The 26584-nt window shown below is 39.9% G+C and overlaps 1 protein-coding gene across 6 annotated transcripts in view; it reads left to right on the plus strand.

Moving 5' to 3' along the window:
- The window catches only part of tp53bp2a (tumor protein p53 binding protein, 2a), a 34615-nt gene that overhangs the window by 2527 nt on the left and 5504 nt on the right, over nt 1–26584 (plus strand). For 3 of the 6 annotated variants that reach the window (XM_030747497.1, XM_030747498.1, XM_030747499.1), the window contains exons 3-20: nt 7174–7321; nt 8252–8365; nt 10212–10282; nt 10898–10999; nt 12270–12444; nt 13833–14014; nt 14109–14273; nt 15967–16014; nt 17156–17339; nt 19403–19525; nt 19732–19853; nt 19978–20386; nt 21013–21854; nt 22649–22786; nt 22920–23053; nt 23189–23355; nt 23482–23681; nt 23767–23808. In XM_030747497.1, the coding sequence (XP_030603357.1) occupies nt 7174–7321; nt 8252–8365; nt 10212–10282; nt 10898–10999; nt 12270–12444; nt 13833–14014; nt 14109–14273; nt 15967–16014; nt 17156–17339; nt 19403–19525; nt 19732–19853; nt 19978–20386; nt 21013–21854; nt 22649–22786; nt 22920–23053; nt 23189–23355; nt 23482–23681; nt 23767–23808 (3366 nt within the window). Of the gene's footprint in view, nt 1–7173; nt 7322–8251; nt 8366–10211; nt 10283–10897; nt 11000–12269; nt 12445–13832; nt 14015–14108; nt 14274–15966; nt 16015–17155; nt 17340–19402; nt 19526–19731; nt 19854–19977; nt 20387–21012; nt 21855–22648; nt 22787–22919; nt 23054–23188; nt 23356–23481; nt 23682–23766; nt 24879–26584 lie in introns of those variants that run through there. The other 3 variants (XR_004021081.1, XM_030747495.1, XM_030747500.1) reach the window with 3 other exon arrangements.

Consider the following 26584-nt stretch of genomic DNA (forward strand, 5'->3'; position numbering starts at 1 on the left):
TCCCATGATACATGTTGTTTTGCTGTGTAGATTTTAAAGCGGATACATGTTTGTGTGCCTGGCCTGCGTTATTTAGTTTAGCATTCTTTCACTGCTCACACATGTACCGTGTCTTGGTTCCACATCATCAAATCTCAGTGTTACTAGACTTTATGGCGGTGTTGTGATGGTGGGAAAGTGAGGTAATGCTGTGGGAAGCCTTATTTTGCTGTATGTCAACAGAAACCTGAGCGGGCTTTCTCTTTGGCTGCCACAGGCTTTGTGTTTACTCTGTGGGAGAGTTGTGGTTATGTAAGTGGATAGACAAGGACATTCAAGTTTTGACTTTATCCTCAAGAAGATTGTCAGAATGACCTTATTAGTTGTGGAAAAGTAGTGTAAAAATGTCTTCTCATCAGAGGAGCACAAGAAATAATTTCTAACGTAAAGAGGAAGTTCTTGTGAATGGTTGAACACTCTGGTGAGCATGTTGTTCACAACCACAGGTCTTATAGAGAGGCTGAATAATGTTCTTGAATGCATACTGTTGCAATGGCAGCATTTCATTCAACTGGTTTCTGAGAGGAATCACCTGAGCAGGTATCAGATCACAACTATTGAATATTAAGGGACTTGATCTGGAAACAATCCGTGTGAAAAGAAGAAATGTACATTAAAGTGGTGCAGCATTTCAGGAGGAACCACTTTCACACAGCAATGACATTGTGAGAGCATCTGTTGTTGAGTGGCTGGATGAATAGGGAGGTCGTGTGGATTTAGGTGAAGTCAAGAAGCAAAATGTCCTCTTTTATAAATCTTGGTTACAGCTGCACCCTAGCTCAAGACCAATGATGATAAGGGAAACTAATAAACAGGAAGGAGTAGCTTTTTTTTTTCTTCTTTTTTTTTAAACAGGATGTTTTTGTTTAAAGGCAAACATTGATTTTGTTTTTATCACCAGTGTGGCACATAAATTTCTTGACAATGGCCATTATTACCTGTGGGTAGGAACAAAATGTGGTTTGTTGCTAGCGGACTCTGGTTACCTACGTAACCCTATGCAGTGTATTTGCCACACCCATAACCACCCCGTCTATCACTGGTATTCTTTGCTCTCAAAAGTTTAACTCAGGAGTTGTCCACTGGTTATTTCACCTGGCACTACTTGAAGTTGCTGAATGTAGGTTATGTTTTATGGTCTCTGGTTGCCATGTTGCTGGTAGTCATTTCCCGTTTGGCCGCAGCAAAGTGGTGACCAGAGACCATAGAACGTCATTTACATTAAGCAACTTCAAGTGGTGATGGGCAAAATAACAGCTGATGACATGAGGCTGGCAACCGATAGTCAAGGGGCGCCCACACGGGAGTTCACTGTGTGAATAATTTCCATTGCCGCAGGGACTTTTTGGTGGAAACAAATATTATACTTTAGTCCTGGAAAAGGTTCTTCTGTACTGGTACTACTACAGTAATTCACTCTGCTGCTTCACCAAGGTGTCTTTTTTTTGTTTTGTTTTTTTTTACATATGACTGATTAGAGGTCACAAAGGCATCATTCTGTGCCTCCATTTTGAATTGCATTCACTTCCCATATAAGTGCTGATTAAAAGGTAATTTTGGATGCAGTAAATTCCCATACAGTGGCCACATTTCACTCAGTTTATGTTGCAGTTTTAGCATATTGAGTATGTATATTTTCTGTAATAACCTTCAGGCTGTGGCCTTGCTGGTTCTCAGAACATCTTCATCCAACAGTCGTGAGGCATTGAAATAAGGACACATCCTCTACTTTGTGCTTAATTTTGTCTCCAATTTCCCTTATCTCCCAGATAAGCTGAAAGTAGGAACTCTCTCATCACGTAGACCAGAAATAGAAGAGTATTGTAAGACCGCAGATTATAAAGTGATAGGCTAAGTACTACAGTGCAAACACAGAGAAGAAGCTGTCCCGACGGAAAAGCCAACACTTCTGCAGCTTCATGTATCATAAAAGCTGCTTTTTTTTTCTGAATGTTACAGTTGACTAAGGTTACTGTGCTTTCTGCTGTTTGTTACCCCTGACCTATTCTCCTGTGCCCCCTCACCCCTCCAATGCAGCACAGAGAATGAGGGAGAGGGAAAGAAATAATGCATAAAGCCATTAGAGAGTTTTCTGCTGCCTCGCCTTTTTGAAGGACTGCTAAGCTGGAACTGTGTCAAGGCAGAGAGAACTAAGGGGCGCACACACAGGAAGATGCTGCTGCACTGTCTTACAAACCTGTGGTAATTAGATTCAGAGGTGACTCTGTCAACAAGACCTAGTTGACTCATTCGCTTACTACAGCAATATCTGTAATTGAAAGTGTATGTGGACAGAAGGCCCAGCAGCCCTTAGGTGAAGTGCCCTCAGGCATGGTTGAAGATATGGCCTCTGTTATATTCTACTATCACCTAGCGTCATACTCTCCACTTTCCCAGCCACTCCATTCACCCTAAGGCATTGGATTACATGTTGTGTATGTTTGTATATAAATGGTAGTCAGTCTCAATGTAATCTCAATATCAGGCCTGACAGTCTGTCTTATTTGTTCTGATTTCATCCGTGCTCCTCTATGGCAGACCTATTTTGCTCTATTATCTTGGTATCATGCTGCAGGGTTCACAACAGGATTAAGGGTGTGCTCACACTAGGCAATCTATACTGTACCCAAGCACATTTGACCCCCTAAGTCCCTTTTGTTTGACTAGTGTGATCGCTGTGTGTTGTTCCCAGGTTTGGTTAAGCAAACTAGGCCTAGTATGAGTACACCCTTAACCAGGTCTCTCTCAAGCTGTATGACAAGCTCAGAGTTTATGTTCTGTTTTAACTTCTTTTTAGCACATTAAATGGAGGCTATCATAGGGTGAGAGGTGGGGTACAACCTGGACGGGTCACCAATATGTTGCAGGGTTAACACAGAGAGACAGGCAACCTTTCTTACTCACATTCACACCTATTGGCAATTTTTAAAATAAATTCACTATTACGGGATTGGCTTTGATTTGCTAGTAATTGTGATATTGCAGAATAATTCAATTATAGTGCAATCTCTTGTGTTATTTTTGGAGATGGGAAACTGCAGTGGCACACAGTTTTCATCACTCTTAACTCAATATATGACCAAATGCATCTGGACAATTTTCTTGAGAGACTGCAGGAGGTTTGACCCTCATAAGGAGACAGTGGATTTTCAAGGTGGGACATGAAGAATTGATATGCTTTTAGGAGTCAAATTATCAAAGGATTATTCTTCTAACTTCATTTTCCTTTGACCCGTCCTAAGACATTTAACATCAAGACACAAAATGCCTGTAAACTGTTCTGTGTGCACTTCTCTGTTGCTGCATGTTGCATGAACCTTATCTTAACAATCAGTGGGAGTGCCACACACACACACACACGCACGCACGGACGCACCAACGCAGCATTCCTTTGTGTAATAGGCTACGGGTAGAGTGCTGATTTTTAAACTCAAGTCATCTCACAGTGCTCTGTCTCAACAACTGGAGAGGCTTGAAAAGCTTGTTCAGGTCTGGAGCCAGTGGCTGCTTCTTCAAGAGTCCAAATTACACTGCAAAAGGCAGAAAAAAAAAATCAGCATTTTTAAACTTTATAGCTTCTGTGTTCAGTACCCAGTATTTCACAGAATAATCCTCTACTGCCCCACAGGCATTGAAGCTAATTTAACTTACAGGACAGTTGCAGACAAAGAAGCCACTTACAATGAAATAACCTAGAACAACTGTTACAGTATATCTTTGTTTTTTCCACTATGTCTTTCTGAGTCTCTCAGCTCAAGTGTTGCCAGCTGCAGTCACTCTCCTACTCTTAGATGTGTTCCTCTTGCAGTGTCTTTTGTCTGAGGTTTTGATGTTACAGCCTTTCATCTCAGAGACACAGTCCTGTCAGCATCATTGCATCTTGAACAGAAGATCTTAAGTTGACCCTTAAAACTGGAGGTTTTTGTTCTGTCAAAGTGAATACATGGCCATATTTTTTATTCTTTTTTTTTGTTGTTTTAAATCCATTAAACCAGGTACTGAACTTCTAAATTAGATTTAAAAAAAAAAAAAAAAAAGACCTCTGTTATGTTCTACTATAATAAAACATAGTGGCCATAGCCTAGCTGCAGGCTAGTGGATTTAATCTTACTATTGTCCCCTTGAGCCAGCAAGCTGTTAAAAGGCTAAAATTTTATACAGCGGATTAACATAATCCCTGAGATATAATGACCCAAGCATATAGCTGCACTACTTTGAGAATATCTACAGTGTAGACTGCAGTATTATGGCCACATTTCTTTTCATTGGCAATAATTGTCTGTGTGCAGTTCTGAGCAGCCACATTAGCCTCAAACACTGGGCGGCAGCTTTGTCTTAGCTGATGCTATGATAGAATTAGAGATCTATGGATGGATGGATGGATGGCTATATTAGTGAACCACAGCAGCAGAGGCAGCTTGTCCTTCCTCCTTCCCCAGGGTGCTTTACCCTCTCTAAAATAGGAAGGAAGTGCAATTCAGCAATTGCTTCTGTCATTCCCTCCACACCTGATAGAAAGCAATTAGAGCACATTTCTGTCTTCTACAATCTTACTCAGCTCCCTTGTAACTATATAAGGCTACCTAAAGCAGTATTTTCTAGTAAGCTATTGAGCTACTGTTTGTCTATTTTGCATTGTATCTATCAGGCTGTTATTGAGCTATTTAAATTTACTTGCTGTCGTATCAATGAATATTTAATGAACACTCAATTTGTTTGGCTGAGTCAAACAGAGTTAGGGCACTCATGCCTGTCTGTGTAGGTACACCTGTTTAAACTAGAAGAGGGTCTTGCAGTGTGGCTGCTTATTGTTGAGTAAACCATAAATTAAAATGTAGGCCAACAATTAGAACACTTTTCTGATATTTACTGTGCAGCACATCACAGTAGCTGTTTGTCTTTTTTTTTTTCCTTTCTTGCATGAAAAACTACTGTAATTTATGTAACACACACTGGTTTGTTGATAATGAAAAGTGACACAGGACCAATCATTTTCAGACATTAAAATGTCTTCAGGGTGAAAATGAGGTTTGGGAACATGTGTTCCCAAACCTCATTTTTTAATATTTTAAAATTCCCAAATCAACATGAAAATCGGCCACTTAGGTTTTGTTAATCTGATTGATTTTATGGTTATAGTTCATGCCACATGTGTACAGTATCATAAGGAATAAGCAGTGACCACATACTTTAGGTGGATGAAGGTCGGTAGCAAAGTGTTAAGCCATTTAGTTGGATGGTTGGAGTGAATATTGGTGGTCTTGGATCATCAGTTTTAGTGCTGCAGAGAACTGGCTTTTAGTGTGGGCATTGCCAACCTCCAAGACTGGATTCTCCTCCCATCAGCAGGTCTCTTTCACTTTCCATAACAGGGTCATTTGAACGTCTTTCATTTCTGGGAAGTTTTCATGATGTCAGCTGCTCATTCTGAATGATCTATGAATTTTTTTTTTTAAATCATTTGAAGGCCAAATATATATGGTAAGTGATTTTAGTTTGATTGTGCTTTTAGCATAATTGTTAAAAATATACTAAATAACAGTTGGGAAAATCCCCTTTTATTTTCCAGGGTAGTCTTCTGCCACAGAGGGTAGTCTTAGTCTGTCAGAAACACAGCTTTCTGTTTACAGCTTTCTCTACTCTATATTACTGACAGGCATGACTCACAGCTGATTCGCTCTATTCATGTGGATCTTTCATTTGCATCCCTATTGAATCCGCCTGTTGAGTCAGGTCCTCTGACTCAGGCCAGTGTCCGTTGATTCCACCTTCTCTGTGATAAAAACAAACCTCTGGTTGTATATGTTGCTTGGGAGATTTTCAGGGGAAACATGTCACCTGCCCACTCACTCAGTAAGCTTCATTTGAAGAAGAACAGGGGGATAAAGCCACTTATCCTAAGGTTGTTTTTGTGCAATATACCCCATAGTTAAACAGCAATCCAAATGCTTTTTTTTTTTTCTGCACCAGCTGGTCTACATGCTCACCTCCTTCAAGCTCTTTGTGCCTGTGACCCAGTTGACCTCATGTTCCCACCGTAGCCCCCGTAGGCATGGCTATCCACTGCAGCTCAGAATAGAAAAACCTGGCAGTGTAACCTGGAGGTTCTGGACATTTAAAACAATACTGCTCTTACAATTAGACCCTTTTCAGGTTATTCTGTCTGAAGGCATGACACTGTGCCAAAACTTGGGTTTGAAACAAAAACGTTAAATTGTCCAGCCATGCCCTAGAACACCTTTGTTTATTGCTGCCTTATCAAGTCCTATTGTGTGTTCAGATTACAGATTGGGGGCATATTCCATCACAAGCCTTAAGCTTCTCAAGGACTTATCTTTTTATGACTATACTTTGTGACTTTTTATGTTTATGTGATTGTATAGGTTTCATAATACTGCAGACATTGCAGATGCTTATTTTTAAATCATTTGGCTTTGGTATGACTCAGTCCTTCTTTCTTTAATTATATTGAGTCCTGGTGCCTATTATAGCAATAAATATGAGTAATAGCCCATATAAATATTGATTTGAAAGTTTATTTTAAAAGGTTGTAGGCAATATAGTAGCTGTCATATGACAGGACTGTCTGCATTTGGGATCCTTGCTGATAGACAGCTCAATTTTCTTTCAGTGTCAGTGTGTTTATTTTCTGCAGTAGCCGAAGGCTTACACATCCCCCCTTTATTATGGACGGCTTCACTGAGATTACCCATTTCTCTTTAGATTGCTGTAAACCAGTTTCGAGCAACTGTCAGTCGCACACTTGGATAAGAACCCAGCGGTCTGCTCATTCAGAGTGCTTGACTGGGTTTTTTTAGTGTGTGTATGTTGGGATGGAGAGATCTCTCACAGTGGTGACAGCACTAGTTAGTGGGATGAACTGGAATTTCAAGAGCTGCCCTCTGGTTTTTCTGTTGACACAGAGGTATGAGGCCTGGGACATCAGTATATGCTATCAGCAAAGTGCACACATTCTGTAGAAACAATGAACCACAGGGAAGCTGAACATCAGTTACAGAGAATATTTGTGTTTACTTCTGCTAACTCCACCAGTATCCTCTGTCTTGTGATCTTATTTAGTGTTCTCTATCTAATCTATCTGGTTATCTGTTTCTCTCTCTCCTGCTGTTCCAGATGTTCCTGACTGTATACCTCAGTAACAATGACCAGCATTTTACTGAGGTTCCTGTTACTCCGGAGACACTGTGCCGGGATGTGGTGGACTTGTGCAAAGAGCCGGGGGAAACGGACTGCCACCTGTCTGAGATGTGGCGTGGATCTGGTGAGTGACACTGCTGTTTTGTTTGTGAAGTATCTCAAGGAACCAGAGTCAGTATGTAGGCACATTTGGTCTTTATTTTATTTAGACAGATATTGCTTTTCTCAAGTCAACCATACACCAAGATTAACTTTGTGGTCATCTGTTTGGCAGCTTCTTTTTGAAGGGCTTGTCTCTTTTGAGTCTGCCATACAAATTAAGTAGAGCCCTAATCTCTGCATCAAACACAAGCACCTAAACATCCCCCACATCTCTCAGTTGGGAGGAGGGGAGTGGGGTTGAGATTTCATGCCTGCCTCATTTTCCCCATTTCTAAGAGCCGAGGAGTATTCAATATCAGAACTCAAGGAGCCAGGCTTCATAGCTGTTTCCATGGTGATACTGCCGTAATAGTGAAAAAGTGCTAATTATTGTGTTTGAGTACTTCCACGAGTGGTCTGAAAGGAGACTGATGAATACTGAAGAGATTGTCTCATTTTGCAGCCGTTCAATGCAGGTCACTTTTGAATCTCCTTGAAAACACAGCAGTGACATTTTAGATGTAAAGTTATAAATAATCTTTAGATTATTGTACTTAACTGCTTCATTTTGCAATCAGTTTCACTGACCTCTACTTGAGTGTAATGTGTCAGCCCATTTGTGTAATGAAAAGATCGAAGAAAATGTCTGAAGAACAGCTGATGAGCTCTGGGGCTCAGTGCCAGGCCGAATAATTGACAACACATTATTGTTGTTTCCCCTGAAGTCATTGCTTAGATCAGCTACATGCAAACTGTGTTGACGAAAGGAATTATCGAAAGGGTTAGAGACGGGACTCTATATTTATGTTGTCCTATGTTTTAACCTAAATATAGTTAAAATATTTCAATATTGAGTTCATGGGTGTGTTTTACACTCACACCTGAGGGCTAATATGTTTTGCTTTGACTGCAGAGAGACCTGTAGGTGAGGGGGAGAGGATGCTGGATGTGCTCCAACGATGGGGACAGCACAGATCAGAGGTGCGCTTCTTTCTGCGTCACAACCGAGCTCCTAGCAGGGAATCAGGTAAGCGGCTGTTTGCAGTACATAGCCCAACCAAATGCGCAGCAGATAATGAAATGGATGCTTTAATGTCTCTATGGATATTTCTCACACACAAGGGTCATGAGTAGATGACTGCCGTCTCAGAGATGATTGGAGTCTTTAAAATACACATCTTATACCTTTTATCCAGAAGACGGTTTTACATTAGCAGGCCTTAGATCCTTGAGCGTTATTTAGCCTTACCACTGGAGGCCAGGCTGGAATCAGAATGTTTGAGTCACATCATCATAAGTCTGTTATGTTTCAGTTTTCTTAGGAACACAGAAAAGTCTAGTCTTTGTTTCGTAGACTGTCCTCTCAGTCCCAAGTTGCATAACTAAGCCCTTTTACCTCTCACAGCTTCAGTCTGGCCCAGGGATTAGGTGGCTGATTTCCCTTTCTGTTATCTTAGCCTGCTCTTGTTTTCCCACACTGAGAGCTTAGCTCTGCTCACTATTTGCAACACAGTTCTGTATCATATTTTTCTGTTGCTGCATTTTTAATTAAAAACCGGTTTATTTGGTCCTGTTGCTCTGTTTATATTAGTTATGGTAGCATTGATGTACTCGGTCCTACCCTCACTTTGCACTCAGTTAAATGTTTATACTGTACCTCCCTGATTCTGTTCAAGCATGTTTTTCGTTTGTTTTTAATTCACGTTTGCTTTTTTTTCACGTCAGAGGATAAAATATCTGCATCATAACTGAATGAGCATCCTGCTCAATTTTCTGTAAAGGCTGTGATACTATTTGTACTTTTTACAAACATTTACTTTCAACATAGCATAAGTTTGAAATGCAGTCATTAACACACAAGATTCTCAAGTTACTTAAAAAAAACAAAACAAAAAAAACACGATTAGTTTGATGAATGCCCTAAACATCAACAGCCTATACATAATACTATTGTACTCGGCAGTTAGTGGCAAAGAACTAAACCTTTGGAAAGATGGCCGAAAAATCTACACCTTCAAAACGGTGGTTGTACTTCACTAGATTCAGTTCCAGTGTGACAATGGTCATTTCCATTTGTGAAACAAAATGCCCCCCCAAAAATCCTGAGTATCCCAGAGCTCTCTGGCATTGACATGGTCTGAAGAAAATGAACATAAAATTGATCAATGTGTGACTGTGAGAATGCTGTGAATTTCCATTTCACCAACTACAAATACAGATTAAAAAAAGAAGGTAATTGTCATTAGATGATTACCTCCGGTCTCAAGATTACATTCCATTGCTCCACGTTATCTGTTTGCTTGCATGCAGCCCTAGTTGTGGTTGGTCAATACTCTTTAAGCAGCAAATGGATTATGAATAGAATTCAAAAGCTTCCTGTACTACTAATACTGAATGACCAAAAAAAAAAAAACCTGCATATTGATTTGCAGACATCTGTTGATAGAGATTAGCTTGCATCTAACACGCATACTGTATGTCAGCAGCTATCTAAAACTATTATGGGTTTTCATCATGGGTTAATGCTTTAGGGATAGAACCCAGATTGTCAGACATGCATGTCAAATGCCAGTAAAATGGTTGAGTATACGTTTGCATTCCCAGACAAGAACACATGCATGCAGTAGTGGACTCACCCCCAAACGATTATGTATGAGGTTAAATTCCAAGAGATTATTGCAAGTTACAAATAACATTGATCCCAGTTGTTCCCCCACACAGCTAAGATCATTCAGGGCTAGCCTGTTTCTACTGTTGTATTCCCTCCTCTATAGCATGACAAGATGTATGTCTAAGTGTGTGTGATTGGTTGTTTTTTTAAATGTTGGTCTTTCTGATGTCTGATGAAATCTCAACTCATGTTGGTTACTTAGGAGGATCAAGAGGCTTGGACTCAAAGAAAAATGGAGTAAAGGGTCCCCCAGACAGAAGGATGGAGAATGGGGTGAGTTATTAACTATTTTTCTGATGCATGGTTGAAATATTTTACATTTCTTTAATTATTTTAATTTTTAAAGAAGATGAAAAACCATTCTGAGAATAAAAAACCATTCTCACTTAGAATGGTACCTCGTGAATAATTTGATATCTAGTTTTTCTTTATCATCATAATAAGGATCATATATTTAGTATGAGTATAAATTCTTCACCCAAACTGCTGTTTCTTTATACTTGACAAGTTCACTTAATTATGTGCTCAGGGATACTGATTAGTTCCATTCAGTTCACACACCCTGCAGTGTTTTTATGCAAAATTAATCAGTGCATCATAACTTGGACATAACTGCAAAATGATTATTCATCTGGGGATGTCACCATGGGGAATAAATATTGTACATGAATTCTGAAATCCCAAAACAGTTTAAACTGCTCCCCCTTTGAGGTTTATAAATGACAATAAAGGGATTCTGATGTTTCAGTAATCTCCCCATGTGTATTTTGCATTTTTGACTTTAGGGCTCCTCGTGTAGATTTGTGTTAGACTTGTATCGTGGGAAAAAAATGCACTTCGCTTGTATGAAAACATAAAACTGAATGTGAGTTGTTCCTTTCTGCACAGGTGGCAACACCCCGGATGGACATGACATTGGCTGAGCTACAAGAGATGGCTGCCAGACAGCAACAGCAGATAGAAGCCCAACAACAACTCCTTGCTTCCAAGGTGCATAAAGAAGTGCAGTAGAGGGATGGGTGCATGTAAAGATTAGGGGTTAAGTGAAGAGGCAGGGAGAGGAGAATAAATTCGACAAAGACAATGCTGGATTAAAAATGGGTTTATTATGAGAAAGTTGGTACATAAAACAACAGTACTGCAGCAGTTCTAGTGCACTTAGATACAGATATGAGGCAGATATGACAGAAAATAGGTGTGATATAATGAAATACTTAACTGAGCATTTTTTTTTCCTCTTAACAATGTTTTTTTTTGTTTGTTTTTTTTGGTTCCTAGTGAGGCACTTTAAACTGTTTCTGTTCTGCTCATTCACCCATGCAGTGTGTTCTGTTATGGTAACTTTAAAACCTTTTTGACTTTGTCTTTGTTTACCTCCTTAAATATGGTGCAGTTTAGGTATTGAGGCACTTAAGCGTTCAATTCCAAGCACTGTATATACCTGAGGACAATATAACAAGCCTGGGAACATGTCTTCCAAGTAGTCAAGTACAGTTATGCAAGTACAAGCATTACATGTACACTTGACTGCTTGGAGTAAACAGAGGCGTTATCGTCATCACCTGACCCGTTGCTGGGTTGTGTGCATTTTGGAACCTGTTGGGAGAGCTCTGTCATGTGTACAACATAACATGTCTTACCTCAAGAGTGATGATAGATTCTGAAACCAGCCAATATTTAAAAACACTGTTAACGTTTAAGCATTCTATAGTCAGATTTTGTTTGATCTTTGCTAGATTGAGTGGAAATAATGCATACTGAATGTCACGCCCTCAAATCATTCTCTGCCTCCTATCTTTTTTCCCCATTTGGCTTAGTTTTCAGTAGTTTATGCAGTTACACCACATTATTGCATCTACCATTTAGCTACCTGGGAACAGCTACCCATAGCTACCAGGAAAACAAATTACTTCCTGTTTTTGTTGCACAATCAAGCATGTATTTTCCCAGGAGATTTTGTACTTTTGGCAGGAATAAGTTTGTATTGAAGGTGAGGATTTTATGCAACCATCAGTGGCATAATTTTTTCAGTAGCCATTACATTGTGCAAACATCATAGAAGGAAAAGTGTATCCACTGTCGGTTCAGAGGAATAGGAACCAGGAAAAAACCTTCCTTAAAATCACTTATACTTGTAGCTCACAAACGTCTAAGCAGTGTACATAGTGCAGTCATGCCTGAGGAGGCAAATAAATAAAATAAATATATGTATTTGTTTTAACGATTGCTCTGCTTCCCCTTTCCTCTTTCTTGTCTCTAGGAACAGCGGCTACGCTACTTGAAGCAGCAGGAGCAGCGTCAGCAGCAACAGGCCTCTGAGCAAGAGAAGCTGCAGCGCCTCAGAGAGAACATTGAGAATCAGGAAGCTCGGCTCAAGAAGGTCCGGGCCCTCAAGGGCCAGGTGGAGCAGAAACGTCTCAGCAATGGCAAGCTGGGTGAGCTCTTTGACTGAATTCTTGAATGGAAGCCTGCTCATTGTGTGATTCGAACCATAGAAGTTTTAAATTTAATTGGATTAAGATTGTTTGTCTCTCTTTGCATCCTTTCATTTTAATTTACATTTTTATTTCATTCAATCAACATATAAATAATTCTTATAACAACCAAAAAAAAAGAAAAGAAAAGTCATGAGTGAAAAGGAGCAGCAAGAAGTATAAACTTATATCTGTCCCTCTTACACACACGCACACACGCACACACACACACACACACACACACACAAAATAGCTATTCAGCTTGGAAGACTGTTACTGGCATATTTCAAATACACAAAATTACAGTATATACAACAAAAACTACAAAACATTGACGTATTCAATACCATATCGCGTCATCATAATAATTTTCTTTTAAATATAGAAAGAATTTAGATTGCTTTATCTCACTGTCAAGATTGTTCCATAAATTGACACCTTTAACTAAAATACATCTTTCCATTGTCATCGTTATAAATCTTTTTTTTTTTTTTTTTTTTTAACAATCTCAGTTCCTTTTAAATTATATTTACTTTCTCTTTTAAAAAATCTATGTTGAATATTGATTGGTAATAATGCACTTTGTACATAAATTTTAACTAGTTCAGAAACTTCTCTATCAGAAGACCACACTGGCAGCTATGGAGACCACTGTTAACACTCCAACCACTCTCACATTTGCTGGAGAATCAGCGAAAGCGGCGGAGGGATCTATGGGGCCACATGGTTCAATTAATTAAATTTCAATAAATTTAGTTGTATAAATATTGGATTTGTATGATCTCTATATCCATAATTCTAACAGCTCTCTTCTGTAAAAGAAGAATCGGATCTATATATGTTTTACAAGTACTAACCCAAACTTCCACACAATATGTCAGATATGGAACACTCAGTGAGTTATACAAAATATACAAAGCTTTTTTTTATTTAATAGTACCTTTACCTTATTTAAGACAGCAATAGTTTTGGATATTTTAACTTTAATATAGCTTATATAAGTTTTCTATGACAAATGTTGATCTATAAGAATATAAATTCGTTTCCAACCACATCCAACACTTGTTTAATATTTTCTCCTGAATAAAATAAAGTTGTATCATCTGCAATTAAAATACACTTTAGAAATTTTGAAACCATAGTAATATAATTAATATACATGAGGAAAAGTATGGGTCCAAGGACCAGTCCTTGCAGTACTCCACAACTACGGCAATATTGTATACAGTAGATTTTCTATTATTAACTTCTGCAAACTGTTTTCTATCCTTCAAATAACTTCTAACCCATTCATGTGCCACTCCTTTCTTCTTATGTCTCTCATTATTGTACTCAATCTCTCTTTCCAGTGGAGGAGATAGAGCAAATGAATAACCTGTTCCAGCAGAAGCAAAAAGAACTCGTGATGGCTGCAACCAAGGTGGAGGAGCTCAGCCGACAGCTGGACTTGCTCAAAAATGGCAAAATGGACAACTTCCATGACAACCAGAGCTCGGTAGCGGAACTAGACCGTCTCTACAAAGAGCTACAGGTGCGCAGAAATGGATCAAAGCCCAGAGATGATAATTGTTTGAAATTAGGCCAGTTTTTTATTTTAGGTTGTGTTTTCTGTGTTGGCTGGTCAGCTGAGGAACAAGCTCAACCAGGATCAAAACTCAAAGTTGCAGCAGCAGAGAGAGAGTCTGAACAAGCGCAACCTGGAGGTGGCTGCTATGGACAAACGGATCAGTGAGCTCCGAGATCGGCTATGGAAGAAGAAGGCAGCTCTGCAGGCGAAAGAGAACTTGCCTGTAAGTATTATTGCCTCAAAACATAAAAAAAAACCCAAAACAAAACATAGCTTTAATTGTTACATGGCTCTGACAATTTGTCAGGGTACTAATATTCATTTCTGCTACTAATTGGTAGAAATGCTTTTGATCAAAACTCCCCCTAGTGGCCTCGTGATAAAGGGTGTTTGTATCTCGTTTTACTTCTCTTGAAATTTGGAGCTCGGGCTTCTCAGACTTGCTTTTCTCTGTGTGGGAAATTCACATTATCCCAACTCACTTAGGATCATTTCCTGTCTGTCTTTTTCTAGTCTTCAATCTTGGTGTGAAAGGAAGGTTGTTCTGATCATATGAAGGAGTTGCATCAGATTTTTTTTTCCCCTCTCCCATTTGTTCACTCAGTTGTGTTTTAAGTCTTATTTGGCAGAAACAAAGCGCAAAGATGAGAGAGGAGTAATATGGGCAGACTTGATATCACAGACATGCAGGAATGTCAGTGGAGATGCTATCTTTTTCTGTTTGGACTCATAAACAAGAAAAGTAGAGGAATTCAGTTTTCTTGAAGGAAAACAACCTTCTTATGGAAAAATGTTGCCTTTTTAAAATGCACTTTATGCTAAAAGCCAATAGTGAGATTCAACACAAATTAAAAATCAGAAGGCTGAATAAGCCAGTCTGTGATGTAGCCTTATTTCATGTTGAGGTTACAGTTCTGATCTCACTCCCTGGTGTCTCTCTTCTCCTCTCTACCCGTTCCAAAAGATATTTGGAGGTCACCATGGGACTGTAAATAAATCAACAGAGTTTTTTATGAAACAGACTGTGAGAACAAAAATTACCATTTTTTTACTGCTTGAAGTTAAACGCTTGTGTAGATAGAGCAGGGATGTGAGGGTGGACAAAAATAAAACGATCATCCTGATTGGTTGGTATTGTGTTTTCACCTTCTGAATTACACGAGTCACTGAACTCAGTCCTCTACGCACTTCTCAAATTATGTTCTCCTAATTGGGACTTTATTGGCTTCCGGCATTAACATTCTATTTCAACTCAACCAGTTGACCACAAATGTTGGTTTTATTTTTTATTAAATGCTTTTTAATGTTTTCTCAGTGTTTTAGATTCAAAATGCAGCCTCATGAATATTTAGTGTGCAGAGTTTACTTAAACAAAACAGTGTAGAAGCTCTAAAAGTTAGAGCATAAATTGTTAATGTTATAATAGCTATTTAACATTTCCTTCTAATTCTCTGTTGGAAGCGTTTTAGATAGTGAGCAACTTGTGAATTACTTTATAGCCCTCTGATTTCTCTTTTATGTCATATGTGATAAAGGAGAAGCAGTACATAGAACGGTGTTTACGTGTGCGTGTGTGTTTTAGAGAGGAAGGCCTGAATAGGGTCTAGTGAGAAGGTGATTTACCCACAGCCTGCCTAGAATCATAATGAGTGAGCCTTTTTCTCACCAGCACAAAGACACACTCCATCCAAGCTGCTCTCTCCTCCAACCAAACAGCAAGCGTCCGGCTGACATCACCCAGCAAACACGTCTGAACATATTGACTGAGAGGTAGTCTGAGAGCTGCCAGCTGAGAGTCACACCATCTTAGTCACGTACTTCAGGAAACAGTGAAAAGGACTAATGCTGGATAGGAAAAAGGGGATTATTTAGTATTTTGAACTTCTGTTGCATGTTTGTGCTTTTGTTTTCTCAAGAATGGCTATCCTGGTAAAGAGAGGGCTTCAAAAGAAACTCATCTTCAGGTAACTAAACTAGTATTGCAGCTATACATTTGTACCTGTTTGATTTCTAAATTGAGTGTGACTTGGCTCATCACACTTCATTAGTTTTTGCATTTATTTATTTGTTTTTGCGCCATTCATTTGATAGATTGGTCATTTTGTTTTAAAGGGACACCATGTAAGACAAGCTGTTGTTGAGTTATAAGAATTCAAGCCAAGTTGGAAGTGACCGTTGATCAGTTTTCTAGGTTTGGACAGTATAAAGACATGCACTGCATGGCTGTGTCTGTAGTGAAGGTGCTGCACTTTAACAAATTGAGAAACGGCATTTAAGAGGTTGTACTGTCTGTGGATTGCCTGTATCCCAGGTCTACTCTAGCTGCTCTGGAATCAGTGTCTTAAAATTGTTTTATTAAAAATAAACACTTTTCCTTTTCAATAAGTAAACATTGTAAATAAACTGCATTTTATGTGTGTGAGTGAGTGAGTGAGAGAGAGAGAAATACAATAAGTAGTATTCAGTAGTAACGACACAGTCATTACTGAGAAAGTAAGATATCTATGTGAGTACTATAAGGCCATACTCTGAAGATGGAGCTGGTTGTATAACACTTGGTTATTCTTGGGTTTCTGCCTTTTTAGTGGCATTTATCAACATTTATGCTTCTAAATGACGGATCCTAAATACTTGGACTCTTGCCCTGTCATCTTTAAGTTTAACTTAAGTCCCACCAGCTGGCATAAACATAAAGATTCCATATTTAAGTTCATAAGAGTATATTTCAGCAAACAAGAAATGACCATTCTGAAGAAAGTTGCTTTAAAAATCTTTGAACACTTTCTTGCTCACAAGAATAAATCCTTTTAAAAACATGGCCTGCTCTGGCACCACCCACAGGCCAAAGCTAACATTTTATCCACCCAGTTTCTCCTGGGTGGATAAAATCCAGCAATTTCTTTTTTAATTTATCAGGTTTGGTGGCTCAGCATGTTTTCTGTGTACTTATCTCAATAATTTAAAATCATTAATTACCCATCTGTCATTTATGTTTATTTGCGTAAATGGTGTGTTCCCATTCTGTTGTCTGCTGCAGTACAGCCTATTTTAAATTACTGTCACTGACCTGTCTTCTTTTTACTCTCCTACCCTTTCAATATACAGCTGCCCTCTGATGGCCAAGCCGGACAGCAGTCGGCTCCGTCTCGTGTGGCAGCGGTCGGTCCATACATTCAGTCGTCCACTATGCCGAGGGGCCCAGCGAGACATGATTTGCTTGTAAAACCAGCCTACCCAGACGGCACTGCCACCCTCCCAGCCCACGAGCCACAAAGCAAAGTGGGGACAGGTGAGCAAGCACACAGACACACACAGTCTGCAGGGTTTCCCCTCTTAACTTAAAGTTTTTCTTTTTCTGAGTTTGACTCAGATCAGTGTTGGTGTTGACTTGGCAGCAGCCCGTCACTTTGTCCATTCTTCCATTTTACATATATTTCAACAGCAAAATTAGACCTTTTATAGAAAAGTGCTATATAACACAGTTCATTAATCATTTACCATTTACAGCAGGAGGAGAGGAGTCTGGGACTTCTGCTGGTTGTGATGTCACTTTGAGCTCAGAAGGTAGCTAGTTTCTTCCTGGGTGCTGTGCTGTGACCTAGCATTGCTTAGCCTGAACATCAGTCTTTTATACCACTTCTCTGATTTTGAGTGAAGTAGTTTGAGTTTTTGTTTTGGCAAAGCATGTGTCTCATGTGGCCTCCTTAGTATAGGTACACGACACATTAGTAGGTGTACACGGGAGCTTATTTATACCACAATAAATTAACAGAAGTTTTAAGCGGTGCTCCTTATCTTTATATTAAGGCTTTAAAGTAGTCCGTAGTGTAGTCACTCCTGTGCTGCTTTAAATGCAGACTGTTTCTTATCTTGTTACATGGTAAACTGAGGATGGCACTAATGTGTGCTATGTGTTGGAGGTGAAAGTCTGGCCAAACCAATGAGAGACCAGAGCAACATGTAAATATGTTCTTTTTGCCATCACCCACACAGTAATTCCATCTCATGTGCGTCATCTCTGAGTTACTCTCTCATTCCTAAATTGGTCCCTCAGTAAGACTTTGTGCCAGCAGTATGCTTCAGCTTATTAAAAATGAATGATCCAACACAAAAATTAGTCATTACAAAACAACAACAGAAAGAATCGTCATCTCATGTTTTCCTATTTAAAGCAATTTCACATCCAAAAAGTGAATGGAATAGACTTCTCTCCAGTCTGTTGTGTTGTTGCATGCAATTATTTCTGCATGCTGAGTTGATTTGCAGTATGGAAAGAAGAGAGATAGGGATGGGCGGGGATGAGAAGGATTCTGCTCTTTTTCTATACACCCATTCCCATTTCCTCTCTAGCAGGGACGTTGTGCACAGTAACAGGCAGGCTCCTGGGGGTTGTGCTGCTGTCTGCATGGCCCCTTTGGGGGGGGGCCCAGACTGTGCCCATATAATGTTTAGAACCAGGGGCGATTTGGAGCTTTAAGGCTACTTTTGTTTTCTTGTTTTTCGAATGCATCTTCCTCAGAAGCCATGTTCTTGCTTAAGCCTCTGAAAGAGCTGCGGGCTAAAAGAAAAGGTACACACTTCTGTTTGTGTGTGTGTGTGCGCACGTATGTGCTTCTCAATATCTTTGCTTAGATGTTTTCATTTTTCATGACTTCAGAAAAGATAAAAAAAAAAAAAAAAAGATTAAAATTTTTTTTTTTTTCAACATTTTCTTGCTGGATCTTTGGTCCTGTTTGCTTGTTTTGCTGCTGTTTGTTAAAGCGTGCTTGTTGAGCTTCCTCCTCAGTTCTTTTTCTGCAGCTCTAAATGGGTCAGTTGGAACAAACACATAACCTTCACTTGAACTGACATCCTGGGTGGACTGTGACCAACCCAATCTGGTCTCGTCAAGAAAATATGTGTCGGTGTATTTATACATCCCCTCTTCAGATGGAGCATTTAACTCCAGTGTGTAGGCGCTGTGATGGAAATCCTGTTTTTACCCATCTATGATGTGATGCTACTTTTGATAGTTGTAAGATAAATGCTTTTGTCGCTTATCTGACTGTGGATTTCTGCATATATGCATGGCCATTGGCTGGGTCTTAGTCAGTGAACCAAAAAAAGCAAATGAAGAAGGAAGCAAAATGCCACAAAATCTTTTGTTGCTGTTGTTGTTGTCCAAAAAAATGTTTGTATGACACTGCACAGCACAAAGCTCTCTGAACTTTGTGTTTATAATGAGTGAATCTATGTGTTGGTGCTTTGTTCATTATTTCTTTAAAAATTCCCCATGCATCTCATTTTATACTTGCTTTGTCTTCTCTGCCCCTGCCCCCCCCACCCCCACCCCCACCCCGGTTGGCTCTCCAGGCCCACAACCAGGGAAACTAGCAGACTGGAGTTCTTCAGGTCCAGAGCCCAACACCAATGGTCATGGTCCTGCTTCAACACTGCCACGAATGACCTCTCACTCCAGCGCCAACACAGACCAAGGTAAGGACATGGACACATACAGCTCATCTGCAGAAATAACCTCTAATACCTTCCTGTTCCTGTGAAAACTGTAACTGCTGAAAAGGCTGAACAAAGGGTTCTAAAGGGGTGTTGTTTCTGCCTTTTTTTTTTTTTTTTTTTAATTTATTTAAAAACTGTGTTTCAATTCATTTCTACATGATTTTCTCAATGTATTCTGTGACTAGATGAGTCAGAGCTGAAGAGGGACAGGAAAGTGCGTCCATATTCCATGTTTGAACCAACAGAGGCTCCTGCTACCTCCCTCCGCAAAAACCAGAGCAGTGATGACCTTGTCAGGGATGCTCAGGTGAGGGGGAACAAAAACACACTCTTTATATCATCATAAAAAATAAAAATACTTGTCAGATTTGTTAGGGTGCATTTCTGGTGGTACTTATCATTTGCTGTGTTTCTTTTTCTTCAACTCCCAGTCGGCTCCTAAGCCTCCAGTCAAGGTGCCTCCTCCTGTCCCCAGCAAACCGAAAGGCCCTGTTCTTGTTCCCTATGGCAAACCAGGCCTCAACACAGGCACCTTTCCTAAAACCAAGCCCCACGGCCAGCAGTCGCTCACCGCCCAGAGCCGCAGCCCTCTCCCACCCTCACAGAGCCAGACACTCCCCCTACCCTCCAAGCAGGACACTCCACCTGCAGCTACAGTACGGCCCTTCACCCCAGACCTACCCTCCTCCAAAGAAGCCAGCCTGAGCAAACCACAAACTGTAGCTGCCAGCTCCATTTACTCCATGTACACACAGCAGTCCGGCTCAGGAAAGCCCTTCCAGCCTGGTGTGCAGGGTGCTCTCAACAGGGCTCAAAACCGCCCCAACGGATTCAACAGTGGTAAGTGTTAACTGATAGTAGAGTGTCCATATCGGCTATAAACTGTATATAATGAATTAAAATGAGTAATTCAAGCTGGTAATGGAAAAGACAAATGGGGGAAAAAAATGTTTTAATGAATGAATATCAAATGAATTTAAATGAATACAGAAGAAGTCCATTGTGATTATAATTGAGTCATTAAACAGTACTCTGAAATTACTGTTACTTTGAAATTTTATCATGACCAGTAGTTGGCACCATAGGCATGGACTTGACATCCATAACTGATGTACTGGTGAAGATTTACACCCAGAGATCACTTGAAGCAGTAATAAATATAAGATACAGAAATGTCATCCAGCAGCAGGTTTAAAAACTGCTACAAGCTACATTCTTTAGTCATAATAAAAAAATTTAGCATGATAAATTTAATTTTACTGTGACACGATGAAGTCTGCTGTAAAGAAGCTTCATTCTCTGACTGCCATGATCTTTGTGTTTTATCAGTGATAACCTGTAGTTTGTTGAGAAGTAGAGCAGAGAGGAGTGGTGAAATTTGGCCAAAAAAAGATGCGTATAACACACCTTTTTTTTTTTTTTTTTTTCTGCTGTCTTGAACACTTGTTTTTTGTTTTTGTTTATAGTGTATGGTAAACCAGTGATCTCCAGTGGAGGCTCCCAGCATCCAGAGAATCCATACTTAGAGCGCCGCTCCCCAGCACCAGAAACTGAAATTGACCACGCTGGAGCTAACAATGTGGGCCCCAGCTCATCTGAGGGCCAGCAGCCAGAGACGGAGCGCATCCCTCGGCCGCTCAGCCCTACCAAACTGCTTCCCTTTATTTCCAACCCCTACAGGCAGAGTGATGGTGACCTGGAAGCCCTGAGAAAGAAACTCTACAATGCCCCACGGCCTCTGAAGAAACGTAGCTCCATCACTGAACCAGAGGGCCCGGCAGGGCCCAACATTCAGAAACTTCTCTATCAGAAGACCACACTGGCAGCTATGGAGACCACTGTGAACACTCCAACCACTCCCACATTTGCTGGAGAATCGGCGAAAGCGGCGGAGGGATCTATGGGGCCATATGGTTCAAAACCTCTGACTGGCACAGAAAACCACCCATCCGAGACAGGACAAACTCAGGAATCCTCACAAATCCCAGGTACTAATACTCCAGTTCCAGCCTTTAATGAACAGACCAACCCACCTTCAGCCATCCCAGGGACTGAGGAAATTATCCCCCCTCCTCCACCATCCCACCCAGCCCCAAGGCCAGATGATGCTCTTTTCCCACCACCACCACCTGCTAGTTTGGAGGACATAACACCTAACCTGCCCCCTCCACCTCCAGAAGGCTTCCTGGAAGAGTTCCCCCCCTACCCACCACCCCCGTATCCTAGTGGAGCAGAGCAGGACAGCTTTGGAGAGGACACCTTTAACATGAAAGCACCTGAGGTCACTGGACAGGTCACTCTGCCACCGGTATGAATCTTAAACTGCAGAATCACAATTATAATGTGGCTTTCAGCTGTTTGCCTTTTAAAGAACGCTTAATATGTGATATAAAATGCACCAGTCACTACAGTCCACAGTAGACACTACCTGTGTTTGTGTTTGTGTTTGTGCTGTGTGTGTGTGTGTTTTGTAAATCTCCTCACATGTTTGTTAGGGGCAGATCATGAGTTTATAGTTGGACCTTATGAACAGAGGTGACCTGCTCTTGTGTTATATAACTGAATAATCACCATCAAGTACTGCTATTGTTTCTGGAGAAAATGGGCTTTATTCTGCTTCTCTGTAAGCGGATCCCCACCCCACTTTCCACCAGTTACGTATTCTATTAAAAATAAACACCAGTTTACCTTTTCTTGTTGCTGAGCTCTTAGTAAAACTCCTTAAGCGGTTTTGATCTTAAGGTTGCGGGTTTTAACACTGAGAAATCAGCGTTATGACCCATTTTCCTAACCAGCCCCTTTCTTTTGTAGCCTCCATTAAAAAGCTAAAGGAACCCCCCCCCCCCTCCCCCCTCCCCCAATCAGGTTGCATAATCAGGGTCTTAGAAGAATTAATTAGTTTTTTTCAGCTTGTGTTCATAAACTGGATTAACCAGCTGGAAAAACAAGTCCCTCCTTTGCCTTAAGTCCAGACTGAAGAGAGCGGACACCTCAGCAGGACTTCAGGAAGAAACTCCAGCAGCCGCTTCTCTGAGATTTGCTTTTCTCTTTTGTTTTTTTCAGGCTCATTTATGTGTTACACAGTTATGTTTGTGTCTTTAGGGAAAGAGGACCAATTTGCGCAAGCCTGGCTCTGAACGCATCGATCACAGCATGAGAGTCAAGTTCAACCCACTGGCTCTGCTGCTGGACTCTTCATTGGAGGGAGAGTATGATCTGGTCCAGAGAATCATCTATGAAGTAAGACATCATCTCCATAAGCTTGTATTGTATTGTTATTACTGTTGGTAATCTACCCTGTTATTATACTGGTTTTTAAAAGTTACCTGAATGCAGTCTCTGTATTTCACCTCTTGTAATTTTTGAATCACAGGTGGAGGATCCAAGTCAGCCCAATGATGAAGGCATCACTGCTCTACACAACGCCGTCTGTGCCGGGCATACAGAGATTGTGAAGTTCTTGGTTCAGTTTGGTGTCAATGTTAATGCCGCTGACAGTGATGGCTGGTAAGTTTATGCTCACTGCTGGGACTTTATTTTTTTTCCTTTGGACATTTTGAAAGTACTTTTAGCAATTTTTTTAATAAAAAAAAAAAAAAATCTCACACTTTTTCTCCTCTTCCTCTTTACTTTTAAATTTAGGACACCTCTTCATTGTGCTGCATCCTGCAACAATGTGCAAGTGTGCAAGTTCTTGGTGGAGTCTGGAGCAGCAGTTTTTGCTATGACTTACAGCGACATGCAAACGGCAGCTGATAAATGTGAAGAGATGGAGGAAGGCTACACCCAGTGCTCTCAGTTCCTTTATGGTGAGTGAAAGCTATTTTATCTCTTCATGTTTGTTTTCCTGTATTGTGCATGTTTTTTTTTTTTTTGTTGTTTTTTTTTCCCCTCTTTGGACAAAAACTCAGTGTTTTCAATGCCTTTGCTCTCAGGCGTGCAAGAGAAGATGGGCATCATGAACAGGGGTGTGGTCTACGCTCTGTGGGACTACACTGCTGAAAACCCAGACGAGCTCTCTTTCCACGAAGGAGACTGCATGACCATCATCCGCAGAGAAGACGACGATGAGATTGAGTGGTGGTGGGCACGCATGGGTGACACCGAGGGTTACATTCCCCGCAACCTCTTAGGGGTGAGTTATGTATCAGTGTAATATTAAGTGTGTGTATTCTAGGTACTTTGATGTGTATTGACATATTTGTCTTGTCATCTAACAGCTCTACCCCAGAATAAAACCAAGACAGAGGACGCTGGCATAAAACAGAGGAATCCCTGCACATTTCCAGCCTGGCAGAACTCTGAAACACACACACACACACACACACACACACACACACACACACACACACACACACACACAGGCTTTAATAGACTGGGGAAGAAAAGGACACTTGCTGAGATAAAGAGATGAGGAAAGACCAAACAATATGAAGGATCAAATGCTTCTGGCACTTTTCTGTATCAACAAAAGAGAGGGAGTCACCCTCTTTTCTTTTTTTTTTTTTTTTTTTTTTTTTCTTTCTTTTTCCCCCTGTTTCTTTCTTTCTTTCTTTTAAATACAGGTCACACTGTGTACCTAGGACACTAAAGGCTTTCTTTTCCTTTATTCCTCTGCTTTTGTATTAAGCGTCTAAAATTGCGTCTGAAGTGACAGTGGGATGTAAAAGGAACAAGCAGTATTTTTTAATTCCTAGAAAGTGATTTTTACACTTTGGAGTAGTCTTTCAACACGTATGTCTGGAATACTGGTTATTTTCTAACACTTTTGGGCACTGCATGAGGTGAATGAGTGGAGGACAATGGTGATGATGCTTTTGAAACACTCTGTTACTATGACAATCTTTTGGGGCATCTTTCTCATCATCTGCATTAAGTCACTGTACAGCTGCCCCAGAGGTGTAAAGTTTCAGCTGTGACAGCCACTGTTCTGGCTTAACAAATAGAAGAAGAAATAACTGCTGAAAAAAAAACAAAAAAAAAAATGGTGACGAAGCTTTTTGCGTTATCTCGTGCTGTTTGTTCTGTGGTCAATGACGCCTAGAAAGCCAGCCTGCTGTCTGCAGGGGCATGTGGTTGAGATGCCACAGATGCCATGTATACATGTATTTCTGTCATAAACGTTAGTGAAACGTGACTGTAGGAATTATATTATGAAAAATGACTTTCATAAGAGGCTGTCTGAGGATGCAGGAGATTTCATGCAGGATGAGTTTGATACAGCCATTCTGTGAAGGCAAAGCTATTACAAACCTTTTCCAAGTAAACTTCAAGTCCTAAAATAAAAACATAGGAATAAAAAAAAAAAAAAAAGAGGTGGAACTTGAGACATCTCAAAACTCAACACAATCAGTCAGTGCTGATGTATTTATTTTTGTTACTTTTTTCCCTTATCCCTTTTGTTAGAACTATAACCACATGTGTAGTGTAGTATTTCAAACATTTACAATAAAAACTTTGTACTGTTCCTCTGTGGGTTTTTTTTCTTGCATTCACAAGATATCAGAAACTGATTAAACTTAAACCAGACATTTCCTTTCACCACTTTATGGCATTTAAATTGCTTAAAATTTTATTTATTTATATATATATATATATATATATATATATATATATATATATATATATATATATATATATATATATATATATATATATATATATATATGTCAACCAAAGCAGTGTGTATTTTTTTCTTTTTTTCTTTTTTATGGCCTTGTTACAAAATATTCACTGCCATCTGCTGGACAGTAGTTGAAGCTACACAAGCACAAATTCAGCCTGTGTTGTGACATGTGTGGCGGTGTCACATCGCAGGCTCTGTAAAACTAAAAAGGTTTAAAACTGATGCAAATACAACACAAGTGATATAACTCTGTAGTGTTTGCAGTGCTAAATAGATGAATGACGTCATTTTTGGATTTGTATCTTTATGCGGTAATAATAATTGACGTTAGAAGTTGAGACTTTTTCATTGACTCTTTGTGGAGACAGCCAACAAGCAGCTATTTGTGTACATGTCCATCCTGCATCCATATCTACACTCATGGCCGCTTTGTTGGGTACACGTGTTCAACACAAGTATATAATCAGCCAGTCACATTTAATTAAAAAGAGTTGGCTCAACTCAGTGCATTTAGGCATGTAGACATGGTCAAAACAACGTACTGAAGTTTAAACTGAGCATTAGAAGGGTGAGCGGTGACTTGATGACTTGGGTTTGAGTATTTTACAAACCACTACTGGGATTTTTCCTCACAACCTTCTCTAGGGTTTACAGGTCCAAAAAAAGAGAAAATATCCAGTGAGTGGCAGTTTTCTAGGCACACAATCCTTTTTGATGCCACTTATTATATCCAAGGTATGCAGAGGAGCACACCTGAACACCAAAACACATTAAATTTTAAATCAGATGGGCTACAGCAGCAAAAGATCACACAGAGTTCCACTCCTGTCAGCTAAAGAACAGGAAACTGAGGCTACAATTCAAACAGGCTCACCAAAATCAAACAACAGAAGGTTCATCATGGATGTGCAGCCTCAGATGTAAAAGTGATGTTTTTACCATGCCAAACATGACCTGCAGCTATATCAAATATAAATACTGTATAACCTACTATATGAAAAAAAAAAATGCTTCATCAGTTATTTTCTGGCTATTTTTTGTCTAAAAGGCAGGCGTGTCATTAGCCTGTATTCAGTATTAGGACAAACAAGAGAACACCGTGTTCTACATCACATTAATTTTTCTACCGTGAAAGCTGGACAAACAAACATTATTACAGTAACAAGACATTAGGGACATCAAGTATGTTTCCTGTCATGTTTTACTTCAGTGTGTTGGTTAAAAAAAACTACTGAAGGATGCTGGATAATGACTTCATTTCCTTTTAATCACCTCTCACCAATGAGAGCGTACAGTATGGTCCCAGCAGAGTGGGCCAAGGAAAGAGCATCATAATTGGTGTACCAAGTGATGTATATGTGTGTTTCTTCTTCTTCTGCAGGGTGAGCACATAACAAGGCTGACATAATAAT

Source organism: Archocentrus centrarchus, chromosome 15 (assembly GCF_007364275.1).
Source record: "Archocentrus centrarchus isolate MPI-CPG fArcCen1 chromosome 15, fArcCen1, whole genome shotgun sequence".
NCBI classification, from domain to species: Eukaryota; Metazoa; Chordata; class Actinopteri; order Cichliformes; family Cichlidae; genus Archocentrus; species Archocentrus centrarchus.